The sequence below is a fragment of the Panicum virgatum genome, chromosome 6N (assembly GCF_016808335.1).
Source record: "Panicum virgatum strain AP13 chromosome 6N, P.virgatum_v5, whole genome shotgun sequence".
In the NCBI taxonomy this organism is placed as follows: Eukaryota; Viridiplantae; Streptophyta; class Magnoliopsida; order Poales; family Poaceae; genus Panicum; species Panicum virgatum.
In genome coordinates, this window is record NC_053150.1 from 44,332,556 (window position 1) to 44,347,526 (window position 14,971).

Sequence of the window (14,971 nt, forward strand, 5' to 3'; positions counted from 1 at the left end):
CCGGGTAGTCCTATGTGATTCACTCGAGCCTTTGCGAAAGACACTGTACCCAAATACCCAAACTTTCTTTGTCACGCAAAGTCAAGGCATGGGGTAACTCGAGTAGTATTAGGCTATCACGCCTATTAGGACATTCTCCTATCAACTACTTCGAATCTTTCAACCTTTCTATGCTTTGCAAAGTCAAAAGGTACAAAGAAAAAACAAGTAGTCTCCTTGGCCTGCCGGCCTAGGGCACTCCAGTACATTGCGACATGCGCAAAAGTACTAATTCGCCCAAAATTTATATCAAGTGTTTGGTCATTATCTAAGGATCCTAACATCCTACGACGATTGGTCATAACACATGAATATTCTTCTACATCCTACGATTGCAGATACTACTTATTCAAAATAGGCCTTTGCACACATCGACAGGAGTTTACTACAATCATAAAAACTGTATTCATGTATACACAAACATGGTACAATAAGATCATTGTTTACTAGTTCACAGTTGGTCCGACCAAACTATTCATGCTTCGGCATCCTGCTTCAGGCTGTCAACTATCCTATTGGCCACAGGTTTCACCTCCTCTAGGAGCTCGTCAAATTTCTCTTCAGTGCATTCAATGCCATGTCTTCTCCTAGCGGAGTCAAGATCGCATGCAGCCAATAGGTCTTTACCAGTCCTAGTACATGTGACACATATTGCCGGGTGGTGTCCGAGAAATACTAACGATCTTCTGTGGAGTTCCTTGCAGCCGCTCCAACAGAGTCTTGGCCTGCCCCACGCCATTCTCGGGTGGATCCACCATGTCGACAATAGCCTGTGCAACAGCCTTCGGCTTGTCAAGTTCCTTGTCCCGAAGATCCTTCTCCTCGAGCCTCGGCCATGGTCTTGATTTGTTGCATGGACTCGATGAGCTGTTTGTCAGCATCTCTCAGCATCTTGTCAAAATTCTCCAATTCATCTGTGTGACAGTATATAAGTATCTTTAAATCAGTTACCAGCTTTTCTTTAATTACTAATAACTTTTTGAGCTCTGAGTGCATACGACAAGTATAAGTAACTGAACAGATGAAAGGAATACTATTCGACTATTTCAAGGCTAGGGAAAACAAGCTAACAAACTTACCTTTGTGATTCTTTGCAATCGATTTGTTTTTCTCCTACAACGACTTGTTTCTCTCTTCGAGAGTCTTCTTGTCCTTTGCAAGTTTCGATACTTCCTCTTTCAAGAGCTGGTTCTCTCGGTCGTGCTCAAGCTTAATCTTTTCAAGTTCACTGCAGAGAGCAATGACTTCTTGCATCTCCAGATCAAGTTGGAGCTCCTTGTCGACCACTAGCAGGAGTCCCTCTTCAACTGCTTTTAGTTCCTGGGTTTTTGTTGCTGCTTGGTTGGCCAGTTCCTGCATACAAGGGAACACACTTGTTAACCAGTCAATCATAAAGATAAGTACTCGATAAAGAAACTTACAGCTAGGAATTTATGGCATTCCTCATATTCCTCATACGCCTGATATCCCATCTAGGTGCACAAGTCGAGTAAGTGGGATATGGCTGCAATCCAAAGGAGGCGGCAAAATGGGCTTACATGTTGGGATTTTTGGTCCTTTAACCATTAACAAAGCATCACCCCCTTCAGGTGCTGCCATTGCTTCTCCTTGGTGAGGCCCCTCCACCATGGTCGCAGAATCATCAAGTCGACTACGATTAGTTTCAACCTGGTCCTGCGATATTGGCGCCTGATGTGCTGGTACAGGATTGGGGGATGGGGCAGCGGTGGCCTTGCTCGGCTCCCCCAACCCAAAATCGGCTGCTTTGCTACAATTCAACACAGCAAAGTTAAGCATTAACGCAAGATTTCGAGATGAATTCAAGCAACAAAGGAGTTGGAAATAGATGGAAGGTTTACCAGTTGGACTTCCTCACTGTTATTTTCCTTGTTTTGAGCAATCTTGGTACCAATAAGGCTACCAAGGCACTCGATGTTGCCTTTCCGCCAGCAGAGGGTGCTGATTGCCCTTGCTTGGCGCTTTCATCTCCCTTGCCTCCTCCAGGCATTTTGTGCTGTGTGGAGGCTTCATCAACACCACTCACCAGCTCAGACTGCGGTTGCGGTGTCATAACTTGACCACTCGATGGTGTGCTCGGTTGCGGTTGGGTGGCTTCGGTACCACTTGACAGGACCACTGGGGCAGAGGGTACATCAGTACCTGCCCCATCATCATCCCTGTTAGCCTCAACCCTTTGCTTTGTTTGTTTTGGGCTGAGACAAAAAAGAGAGGAAAAATAGAGAAACTCGATAAACAAATTCGGTGATTTCATTGGCACTGGGTTGGGGCTTGAGATGAAACAAATGCTGGAACAAATTGAAATGGTGCTCGATGCCCAAAAAAGCTACGCACAAGTGGACGAAGATGGCAATATGAAGAATAGAGTTTGGGGTCAAGTGGTGTGCTTGAATCCTGCAGTGAAAAGAAAACCGTGAAAAAATAAACGAGACGCAAGTAACAATCTGATTGGTTGACTCATACGGTCAGTCTGGCCTAAAGAGGGACACCACTGCACTATCTCGCTAGGATGAAGAATGCATTCTTTGACAAGAGAAAGGATGTTGGATTCTTAGCACTTACTGGCTTTCCATCCATCTCCAAGTGAAAAAATTACAATATCAAGTGTGGCCTCAGTACTCGCAACCTCTTTCTCCTTCCCCATGCTAGACGATTTCTTCGGTGCCATTCTTGGTCTCATGGGCCGCTTCTCGCACATATGCTCGGGGCCTACTGGATGCGCACTTAGGAAGAGTGGATCTACCTAGAGAGGGATTATGAAGCAGATCCAAGTGGAAATGGCAGGATAAAATAAGAATAAATCTATTTTCACAAAGGTGGAGAAAGTAAGAAAACAAGAAGCGAAGGTTAGTGGAGTTGCTGAACGGTTAAATAAATCAGGGACGGTGGTACTTTGGTAAAAACTCGGAGGACCAAGCGTTACTCTCCATATTGATTTATTTTTGAGAGGTAATTCAGGGATTTTTGAGGATGTTGTCTGTTTGACCATTTTTTTAGATTATATTCCGAAAAAGGAGAGTTCAAGATTTCAGAATTAATCTACCCATATATGCCATTAAAATAAATTCTTTCCATATGCCACAACTTTGGATCTGTAATTCTAGAACTTGGGACTTCGATTCAAGGCTCGGGCGCTGCGGGGCACGTGTCATCAGTGGTTTATCTATACTATAAAAATTGAAACCATTTTCTACGAAGATTAGACCCACCATACCGCTCATGAAGGCCCCACTTGTTAGGCCAAAATGTTTGACGAAAGGGAGGGGGAGATTGATTTCATTAATGTTTTCCACAAAATCCTATTATTTTTTACACTAGCAATTTCCTATACCCACCTCTTGTACCAACGTATTACTTTCCTTTAGCACACACATACTTTCCTTTGCACATAAATTGACTCATAATTCACGTCATTTTTTCTTTTGGAAGGATAATAATTAACATCATTGTTTATGGAAGGAAAAGAAAAATGTGTATTAACATATTACTTTCCTTTAGTATACACACTTTCCTTTGCACATACTTTAACACATAATTCACGTTATTTTTTCTTTTGGAAGGATAGTAATTGACATCATTGTTTATGGAAGGAAAAGAAAGACGTGTATTATTTTTAGAAGAAAAATAAATGGCATCATTGTTTGATGGTTTTGGAAGGATATTAATTGACATCATTGTTTTATGGAAGAAAAAAGATGTGTATTATTTTTGGAAAGAAAATAAATAACATCATTGCTTGATGGAAGAAAAATTAAATACGTGCCTATGGCACATACATCTTCCATAATTTTCCAATTTTTTGAAAGATAAGGTGAAAAGACTAATTTGACCCTCAGCCTGATTCTGTTATTCAACCTAAGGATCGGGGGCTACTCCATATGGAGCACGAGTTCATCACATGCCATATAAAAGAAGGTTTTTGGAGCTTGAGTACCTCACAGCCTCGATGCAGCCAAGAAGTACTCATAAGACTACTCGATGGAGCACTCAAAGGACCCTAGAAGCACTCGAAAACGCTTTCAGAAGTACTCGATGCTTGCAATACTCGGCTACCAAAAGCTCGGGTATTGTCAGACTCGGGGGCAGTGGGACTGCTCACAGGCATAGAAAGTTGTAGAATAAGGGATAGCGGATGATATGTACCTTACCCTATTGTAACTACCCGTACAAGAGTAGAATTAGTCGAATATATAGAAGGAAACTACCTGATAGTTATCGGGTAGGACTCCTTTGATAGTGTTTGGTTACGATTTCCATGTAATCATATCCCCCAGCCTATATAAGGGTGGGTAGAGACCCTCTCGGATGATAACTTACATCTAAGGTAATACAAACCATTAACAGAACTTAGGGTATTACGCTCTCGGCAGACCGAACTTGTTTAAATCTTTGTGTTCTTGCACCATCTATTCCAGACCTCGGCGAAACCCTACCTACAATCAACCATGGTGAGCTCGGCAGCTAAATGGCAACGGTTGGATCAAAAGATCGCGCACCAATTTCTTAACTTGGAGTCTGGCGTGCTTCGACGGGTGGGCCAGGAACATTTGTTTTCGCTTGGGAGTTGCAAGTGCGGCGAGGCTGCTGAGGCCGCTGTTGACAGCCAAATTTGGCAAGTCAGAGGCCGACCGGTCTGCTAGTTTTAGTCCGAGTAGGAGTTGTTTTATTTTTGGAAACTTTGTGTAATCCGACTTGGAGAAGGGGTACGACTTCTCCGGCCTATAAATATAAAGGCTAAGGCCGATTGAGGTATTCCCAATTGAATCAATACAAAATACATCTACTTTTTGTTCCTCTCAAACCCTAGCTTTTCCAAACCCTAATTTGCTGTTCTTCTCACGTCCCGGCGACGTTCGAAGGCGTTCTGAGTGGCCTTGCCGACCTCAGGGCAACCCTAGCCGCGCGAGCTCCGACGGGGTCCCTCCCGAGCTTGTGTTTCTAGGTCATTGCAGCGTTCTGCACCCGACCGGTCCGCCCAGGGCCCTGGGCACTGCTGGTTCAGATCGTTTTGACGATCTCCTGCGCGTTCTAGCGCATTCGAGTGTGTTGGCGCAATTCTATGTCAACAGCCGCCTATATCAACAGCCGCCACGCTACAGCATGGTTGGCCACTTAGCCGCTGTGTGTGGCCGCCCCTCGCCGCCAGTGGGTGGCGGTATACATGGGTGGACGTATGGGCAGGCGCGCCGAGCGGCGACCGGCGAGTGATGAAATACGCGCCGCGAAAGCGGCTGGAAGTCTCTTGGTGCCATGCTCTCCCTGCGAATGGGGACGACGAACTAGTTGCTTCAGATGACGATCCGTCTGTCCAATTTTGCTTCGGTCTTGGGGTACAGTTTGGAGTCCTGAACTCTGACCGCTGATTTTTCATTGCTCTGTCTCTGGTCTTATACAGCTAGTTGTTACACTTTTATTGCCTTTTTATTTTCAGGAATGTGGTAGGAGGCTTCGCCTTTGATCTTGGTTCTACGCTTCAGTAATCAGTAATCATCAGCACGACCTTATTGTCGTTACCCTTGTTCTATTGGGGTTAGTTTGGCCATCACGCGTGTGCGTGCTTGCTGTCTGCAAGATTTTAGTATTTGACAATGCAAGGCGTGATTGTGACTAGCAGCCTAAAAGCTCGCCGCCTGCGACACATTGTTTTGCACGGAAAAGCTTGTCTTTTTCAGACTAATCTACACCGTTCGGTTCGGGGAACATTCCTTCGCATCTTTCCAAGCCAAGCATTCTACTACCAAGATGGCATTTCTTGTAAAAAGGCAAAGATAACCCTGGTCCAACACGTAGCTAAGCACCATCACAATGCATGCATGGATTAACAATTCAAAAGGCAGCATTGATAAACCATAGAAAGGGTATAGAAAGCTGAATAACCCATGGATTAACAATTAACATTTCAAAAGGCAGCATTGATAAACCATAGAAAGGGTATAGAATGCTGAATAACCCATGGATTAACAATTAACATTTGAAAAGGCACATGCTTAGTATTTCTACTGGCTGCTCCTGGGTTCAGATAACTTCTCTGACCTCTCTATCATGTGGACACATTTCCTTGAGTGGAATTTCACTTCCCACGTGTCTTGGATTTGGTTGATTTTGCCACGAGTGTCGTGTGTGTACCACTTCAAAATAAAGATGGAGAAAACATGAGTAGCTTTAGAGAGGGAAATGAGGCTGCAGAGGAAAGTACCAAGAAATCATTGTAGCCACAACACCTCAATGTGGCAACGGCATGCACCCCTATAGATGGACACATGGGCCGGGGTCCAGTGGACCGCACGAGGCACAATATGAAAAAATCCAACCCTAATCCAACCTAGCCCATGATTAATAGGGTCAGTGCCAAATCGATCCGATGCATCGGGCCGTGTCTGGGCCAGGACCTCGGCACATAGTGCCAATCCGGACATAACATGACTAAATAGCCTGGCACGATTCAGCCAATTACCAACTTTCATTCCGTACACTCCTCATATAAATACTCTCTATATATCCACCTATCTTAGTCCTAATCATTTTTCCCCTCTATCCAACCAGGCAACCAGCCTCTCTCTCTCGCTCTCTCTCTCATCTGGCCCGAGTGCCTGCACGCCACGCCTCACCGGTGGTGCCGCCGTGTGCCTCGCCGTCGCCGCACGCGGGCCTCCCTCAATGACACAGCGGCTGCCGCTTCACCTCCCCGCATGCGTGCCGCCACCGCCAACCTTCCTGCATGGCTCGCCCCCACCGTCGCCACCACCGGCCGCCCCAAATCACGCGAGCCGCCACCGCAGGCTCCTACCCGTGCGCGCCTCCCTGCTGTCACTGGCCCTTGCGCGCCTCGCCATCACCTCTTCCTTCTCCCCCGCTCCTGCTGCAGCTGCCATCGAGCTCGGGCGGCACGACTCGCGCAGGCGGACTGTGGCATCGTGCCGGCACGCGCATTTCATATTGTGTCTAGCCGCGGCGGCGGCACGCCCGGCGGTGGGACGGTGTGCCAGCATGGCACGGCACAAATCGCCGACCGTGCCTTGTCGTAGCCGTGCCCAATCGGGCTCACGCTGTGCTGGGTCGGGCCGCCCATCTGGCTATCTATCTATATGCATCCCCGCGGGATACCAAGGGGTGCCTTGTTGGGCCAAAGGAATTGCTCATGAAGAAATAAGAGCTTACTGAGACCTTATGACTACGGAACTTGGCCTGAAGAGCGAAGACCCTTGGACTAGGACCTAGGATCTCAAAGGTAAAAGGATCAAGCGGACAGCACCACCCTGACAGATACAATAAGCCTCTGAAAGGCCTGGTCAACGGAGGCGCGGCCACTGCCCTATGGGTGCTCTTCCGAAGGCCCCTGATTCTTGCCCACAAGGAGTACATGTCTGAAATTACAATTACCTCGTATTCTCAGGTTGAGGGTAGGAGGGCGTTTCAAACTTTCAGTCCTTAGCTACTCAGTTCATCTTTCAGGAATCCAAAGAATTGCTTTCGAGAACGAAGTAAAACAACACGTTTAGCTTGTTGATAATAACATATCACACGATAAATGGAATACATAGGCCAAAGCACGAAACGCAAACAGCTAGATAACGTCGAAAATCTATTGACCAGCATGCATTTCAACTGTCACCAAGCATGATTTTGGAATCCTGCTTCGGAATAAATAAGCTCTTCCTGCCGCCGGCGCCGCTCGTCGGAGAGCTGCTTTGCAAACTTGGTGAGCTGCTCGGCATTGGTGCCCACGCCAGGCACCTCCTTGATCCGGCCGGTCTCCAGGTCTACCCGGGAGACGTTCATGTCCAAGAGCCTCTTCCCAATCCACACCAGTCTATCCATGTTCTCCTTGGAGCAGTCGTCTACAGAGCCCGCGCTGCCCGTCAATTGATCGTACTGCATTTGCACGACAGCCAGTCATGTAAAAGCTAGACATGATCGAGCAGCAGTGAAAACCTCGAAGTGGAGATGGAGTTCATCTATGTCCGTGTGCCTGAATCCGCAGGTAGTTTTGGCTGGAGCGCAGGGCGCGGAAGAGGACGCAAAGGTGGATGTCGACCATGTCGGCGCTGGCCGAGTTGAACATGTCGACGATGGGGGCAGTGCCGCCCTTGATGAGCCAGTTGAAGATGCCCCACCTGGCCGCGGCCTTGGCGCAGTACCTGCGGTTCCGGTTCGACCCGCAGCCGAGGGAGATCACCATGAATTTTCCGTAGTCTGTCGGCTTCACCGGGAAGAAGTGCTCGTTCCCCAGGATGATGTCCTGGGACACCTGGTTCATCGCGCACAGAGTCTGCGCGTGACCGGTTCACTCGTGGCGTGAGATCACGAGCACAAATAATGTTCAGGACTTCAGGTGCGCACCGTGTATACGTGAGCTACGGTGCATGCTGCAAGGCGCTAGCTAGCTTACAGGGTTGTTCGCGGCGAGGCCACCATCAACGAGGTTGAAGGCCCTCCTCCTGCCATCCTTGTCCTTCGTCTCGAAGTAGTGTGGCGGGAAGAAGGTTGGTGCCGCCGAGGTACTCATTGATATGTCCGACAGGAGCGCATTTTTCGACGGCTGGTGCCTCAACTGATCATAAAACAGGATAGGTAGCATGAAAGCAACGAGTTAACTAACGCACAAACAAAATCTCTTTTGAGAACCACTAACAACTGGTAGCCCTAAAAAAATATTCGTGATGGCAGTTTCTGAGGGTGGTCATTAAGGAAACTTTGCAGTGTAAAAGTATTTGTGACCTCTACCCTCAGTATTACCTATCAGAAAAAGGGGATGATTTACCCATCTGGGAACACCCCTCAGGTTTAATATTATTACGTGTCGGTACTGAGCCCATCAACAAAAAAGATTGATTATATTAATGGTTGTAGCCGTAAAAAAATGTCCAATTTTATCTACAGGAGAGTTTAAACAAAACTGGCAAGTCAATTTACATTTTCCTTAAGTTCTGAAGGAATCAACAAGGTAAGTTTAATTTCCCTCAGTACTACACTAGACCAACAAACAAAATGTTTTCCCTTGTGACTCCATAAAAAAATTCCTCAAGTAAACTTAGATTAGTGGTACCCTCAACAAAGTTCAAAAAAAAAACGAGGTAACCAAACAGATGGAGCCTGCTCAATACTTCAGTTACCTCAAAGGTGGAGAAAATCGTTGGTTGCATGTATGCAATGTCGAAGGTCGGGATGACAACGTTGGTCAGCGTCCTGTCCAGCCTCGTGTCGCCGAGATACCGACGGAGCAGCGCATGGAGGTACTTGCCATCGTACTTGGGCCCGCACACCATCTTCAGCTTGTTGGCGATCTTGGACTGGATTTGGTTCCTGCAAAATGCACGGTGACCACAGCCACATCCTTAGAACAGTCACCACCATGTGTATGAGCAAACTGTTGTCAAGTATATTTTTTCATGCATGTTTGGCTACCTCCGCCGGAAGATTTTGGGGGAGTGGGTAATGTAGAACCGCGCCAGGTCCTTGGCGGCGAACAGTGGTCGTCCATTAGCGTCTGGGGCTGCAAGCATCGCAGTCAGGAGGCCACCGGTGCTAGTGCCAGCGACGACATCGAAGTAGTCTGCAATCCGAGCATCTGGCCCATCCAGTTCCTACACATAGGCACAATGGATGGAGTCGGCTGGAGACACCATCACCTGACATAAGAAACACCAGATGAACTTATCTCTTAATTACTTGGAGTTTTGCTTCAAGGAAGGCGAGGATGGTGGCCGGGATGATCCCTCTGATGCCACCGCCGTCGATGCTCAGGATGGTGACCAACTTGAGCTTGTCAGGGGATGTCCAGCGTGCACCTTCTGCTGAACTGGCACTTGACATCTCGGATTCTTTTTGGTGGCACAAAGCAAGCTATGCACTCAGGAGTCAAGGTAGTACTAGGAAAGGGGCCATTAAGGTTTTTATAAAGCCAGTAAGTTATGCACCGAGCTGAAGCATTTTTGTTTTCAATGGCCTGTAGTTAGAAAAAGTAATCAGTAGCAGTTGCACACCAATCAATTCAGTATGCAACCAACTTTTCCACATCAATGTGGACCATCAATTCAATATGCAACCACCAATTAATTGCACATCAATATACAACAAATAATCACAGCAAGTTGAACCACCAATTGCACATGAATCCAATATGCAACCACCACTACATTTGGTGTCGCCACTAATTCCATGACCTGAGTCAAGGAATCTGGGGGGCTTAGGTATTTCTAATCTTCAAAATTTGGGGTATGCTCTGAAGCTCAGATGGTTGTGGCTGCAGAAAACTGAACCTAACAAAGCTTGGGCTTTCTTCCCCATCCAAGCTCAGGCTCAAGTCCAAGCTTTCTTTAATATGGCTGTTAAGACAGTGGTTGGAAATGGGAAAAACACTCATTTCTGGAAAGATAGGTGGTTGTTAGATCAGAGCTTGGAACAGACCCCGCCACACTTGTTTAGTTGTATAACAGTTAGAGCAAGAAAAAGGTCAGTTTTTGATGCCATCATTGGTGGGAGATGGATCTCAGATATAAAAGGTGCATTGACTGTGCCTGTTCTAGTTGAATACCTGCATCTTTGGGAACTTCTTTCTAATGTGGTACTGCAGCCTGATGTGGAAGATACACATATTTGGAAATTCTCAGCTTCTGGCTCGTATTCCACTAAATCAGCCTATGAAGCCTTGTTTATTGGGGCCACCTATTTTAAGCCTTGGGAAGAGATCTGGAAGAGTTGGGCTCCAGGGAAGTGCAAATTCTTCATGTGGACCGCAACTCACAATAGATGTTGGACAGCTGACAGACTAGCACGTCGGGGTCTTGATCATCCACCAAGATGTCCACTATGTGATCAGGTTGGTGAAACAATGGATCACTTATTGGTATCATGTGTGTTCAGCAGGCAATTATGGTTCAGCATTCTCCAACTTTTTGGGCTAGATGCCGCTGCTCCACAGCTAGACGATCTGACCTTCGTGGATTGGTGGGTGAAAGCAAGCAGCAGATTCTCTGGTCAAGAAAAGAAAGGCTTCGACTCCATCATTATCTTGGGGGCTTGGCTAATTTGGAAGCATCAGAATTCGTGTCTCTTTGATGGAGGAAGACCTAACTTGGCCCATGTCATCTCGACCTTTAAGGAGGAAGCACATCTTTGGGCAGTGTCAGGGGCTAGAGGAGTATCTCATCTCCTTGCCCTGGCTTCTGCATCCTAATCTTGTGGTCTTGTGGTCTGGTCCTACCTAGTTTTTGTTCTTAACAAACACCTTAGGTTTTGTATTGTGGGCATGTTACAGGCCCTCCCAATCTTGTAACAGTTTTGTTTTTGGGGGCTCTTTACCCCCCTTTTCATTCTTCTTAATATATTGATGCGCAGTTCTCCTGCGCATTCGAGAAAAAAAAATCCATGACCTGAGTAGCAGACATCAAGAACACCAATTGCACACCAATCAATTCAGTATGCAACCAACTTTTCCACATCAATGTGGACCATCAATTCAATATGCAACCACCAATTAATTGCACATCAATATACAACAAATAATCACAGCAAGTTGAACCACCAATTGCACATGAATCCAATATGCAACCACCACTACATTTGGTGTCGCCACTAATTCCATGACCTGATGAGAATCCGGAATGCAAAGACGACACAAGCAACAAACTGTTCATATCATCAGTTTTGCATGAACCTGCAACTTCTAAACGGGCTGCAACAGCCCATGCATCAAGGAAGGGGTATACAATGATGTCAGTGTAAACAAAAGCAGTCATGCTTACACTCACGACATAAAAAGTTTGTGGCTGCTACTTTCAAGTTTCAAGGGTAAAACTGTAAAAGTTTGGTTTACCTTCTTTTCCTTTACAAATGATTTGCTCATAAAGCTTCTTCACATTGACTGGCAAAACAGGATTCCCAAATCAAGCAATAAGCCAGTCAACAAACATGACGTCTACAAATATAAGCTCCAAAACACCAGAGCCATCAGGTGTCTCTTTACTTATGCTGACTGGCTGATTCCAAATAATGCAAATCAGACAGATTTGCCGGCAAAGGTTTGCAAAGTTGAGAGGGCCTTGGCTGCATTTCATCTGGCAATGAAACAATTAGAAGTTTCCTGCTTACTGCATCGATTCAGAATGTCGTATCAATGATTTCCTGAGACAGATATTAGGACGACCCTCATGAGTCAAATTCATCCTGCCAAGCAGCATACAATGTTTAATGGATAGCATGACTGAGAAATAAAACTAAAGAAACTGATACAGATCTGGATCACATGATGAAGCATGAATATTTTTACGATGTTGAAGGAGCTATTCTTTGTGGACCATCATGTCAGAAAGTTGATAACATATTACGTTTACTGACACTGTAATACCACTTTGTCTGAATGAAAATGTAATGTGCACTATACTTAAGAATATAAAGATTCGAGTGTACACAAATATGATAACTGTGCACATTTTATTGATACTATCAACCTAAATTGTCAAAGTAATATAGAGAACAATAACAGCAAATGAATAAGTTCTGAATATATAATCTATGGCACTTTCTTCAGAAAAGAAAAACAAAAACATGTAACTCACGTTTCCATCTCATAAAGTTTGCTGTGGAAGCCATGTTTCGAGCCCAAAGCAGTTAACTTAATTTCTTTTTCCTAGGAGTTTGTATTAGGGAAAACACCACACACCCTTAGGAGGGGGGTGACCTCTATTATATATTGCAGTATGGCTTGGAGTACAAGTAAACTCAATACAAGGAAATACAACAATATATCTCTAATAGTTTGATATCTAATGGAAAATCTCTCCTATTGTTAGGTTAATCCTGTATTTCCAGTCATGTTTACATCGGATAACCAGCAGAAATATGAGAGTTGCAGGATGAACTATTTGCTATATCCTCTCTTTTTTTGAACTATATCCTCTTTCTGATCACAAGATACTTGTTAGCACTGAAATAGTTCGATGTGGTTGTCCGCCTCCAGAACAAACATTCAGGTATGCTCAATTATTGGTTTTCCTGTCGTTTACCAGGTATAGCACCAGCACATGGATAACCAGAACAAGCATCTGAAGAAAGAGCCAGACTTGTTAATTTCGTCCTGATTTGACAATTCTTCATCACTCAGCCTAGAATCTATTACCATGTGTCTTGTGCCTTTATTATACATTTGTTAATTTATTGTCATTAGAAAATTATAAAAAAAATGAACAACCATGGCAATATGTGAAACAACAAAAGAGCATAACCTGCAAGGTTTCCGATCCGCTTATAGAATACATTTGTGAAAGAAGTATTCAACATTAAATTCACGCACATGGTGAACAAAGGATCTATAATTCTATATGACAACATTTATGGAAAAAAAAAGATTAAATGACTGAAAGATAACATGGATACGTGAAGCGCTGGTATCATATACTTTGTCTGTATATAAATGGATGTTGATGTGGACAAAATGCATTCAAATATTTTAGAATTCAAACACAATTATTAGCAGCATATAAATTGAGTAAAATTAATACTGTTGTGTTAAAAATTAGTAACTAAAGTTCTCTCTTGTAGAACTTGCCATGTTCAGAATGAGAAGTTGTGGACGAGAGGTGCACTACATGTTCACCAGTACCACAATCCAAACGAAGCTACATAAAGCAGCTTCCTGCATACTACTTACAAGATAAAGGTGGCACATAACAATATTTACAAGCAACATAATTGTTTCATCGGATTTTACCAAGATGCAGCACGATACAGCGATTGTGGCACGAAAAGAAAAAACTCAGTATGAGAGAGACAGCTGCGCACTGCGAAAACATCAACTCCAACCCGCATTGGTACTTGGTAGTTGCACACAGCCACCGATGTCTCAAATCACCAAAACCTCCCTTCTCAATAGTTAGAATGATATATGCCATGACCTGATACCCATTACCCAATAACGACAATCAGAGCCAGAGAGACAAATAATAGATGACGAATTGGAATACCTCAAAGCGAGCATTCCCACTAACCCTAGCACAGGCAATCCCTAATCAGCAGGCGACTACGTGAGTGTAGCAAAGGATGGTTGGGGATGGAGACGAACTTGCCGGAATCAAGCGTCGAGCGCGACGAGGAAGCCCAGGCGTGCTCGTCGAGGTGGCGCTCCACCTTCTGGGCGCGGAGACGTGGAGTGCCCAGCTCTCGCAGCCGAGCACGCTCATGCCGGCTACCCCGCCGCCGCTCCCGCAGCCGCCGGGAGGAGCCGAGGAGGGGTGGTGGACTGGTGGTTTGGCCCCAGGGGTGGTAATGGGCCATAGCCCTAATGGTTTTTTCACAGTCCAATAAAGTCCTTAAAATTTATTTTTAGTTCAAAAATATATATATTTAAAGCTCGGCTTTTTTAGGGTCCGATCCTTAGATTTTCTAGTTCAAAATGTTGAGCTCTTTACCACCCCTATTTGACCCATGGCCTTGATCTGGACCGGATCCGGATGATTAGATTTTCGCATTGCGCGTAATCTGCCTGGTCTACATGGGCTGGGCTCTTAGGTCCGCTGAACTAGTAATTGGGCCGAGCTAAAGACAAAACCGACTCTTCGGCCTGTGGCAATTGAGGCGAGACGATTCTAAAAAAACACAGACAGGGACCACATATTTTTTAAATACAAACTTGATGTTCAAATATCCCTCCATAAAACCTTGATGCTCAAATATTGGAACACACTTCACCTGTCTACATAACATCACATAAGGAAATAGTGATATAATGAATATGCATAATAATTACACTAAAATCCAATATCCATGCCATATTAAACGCTTGTTGTTCCGGATGCGTATCTTCTTCCCTCTTGAACGAAAAGACAAAAGAGTATTGATCCATACTGATCATCCATAGAAGCCCATAAATAAGTCTTTTTTGTATACTATATACCACTGCTTATATTTGACTTCTATA

General features: G+C 45.0%; 1 protein-coding gene and 1 long non-coding RNA gene across 8 annotated transcripts; both read right to left on the reverse strand.

Moving 5' to 3' along the window:
• Positions 1-400: 400 nt before the first annotated feature.
• On the reverse strand, positions 401-2,637 carry LOC120680010. Its single transcript, XR_005677427.1, has 4 exons — positions 1,899-2,637; positions 1,461-1,807; positions 1,119-1,392; positions 401-953 (listed from the first exon to the last, which is right to left on the reverse strand). It is a non-coding gene; the product is annotated as an uncharacterized LOC120680010 (long non-coding RNA).
• Positions 2,638-7,503: 4,866 nt separating this feature from the next.
• Positions 7,504-14,315, reverse strand: LOC120679611 (patatin-like protein 2). Of its 7 annotated transcripts, none has more exons than XM_039961241.1 (9): positions 14,117-14,315; positions 13,837-13,949; positions 11,873-12,222; positions 9,727-9,900; positions 9,463-9,641; positions 9,171-9,360; positions 8,447-8,608; positions 8,027-8,326; positions 7,504-7,929 (listed from the first exon to the last, which is right to left on the reverse strand). In XM_039961241.1, exons 3-9 carry the CDS (start codon positions 11,900-11,902, stop codon positions 7,666-7,668), a joined length of 1,299 nt encoding a protein of 432 aa, XP_039817175.1. In that variant the 5' UTR covers positions 11,903-12,222; positions 13,837-13,949; positions 14,117-14,315; the 3' UTR covers positions 7,504-7,665. The 7 variants fall into 7 exon arrangements, with proteins under 7 accessions (XP_039817175.1, XP_039817174.1, XP_039817176.1 ...); XM_039961240.1 differs by having other exon boundaries at positions 14,043-14,315; XM_039961242.1 differs by lacking the exon at positions 13,837-13,949 and having other exon boundaries at positions 11,873-12,180.
• Between the last annotated feature and the right edge of the window lie 656 nt (positions 14,316-14,971).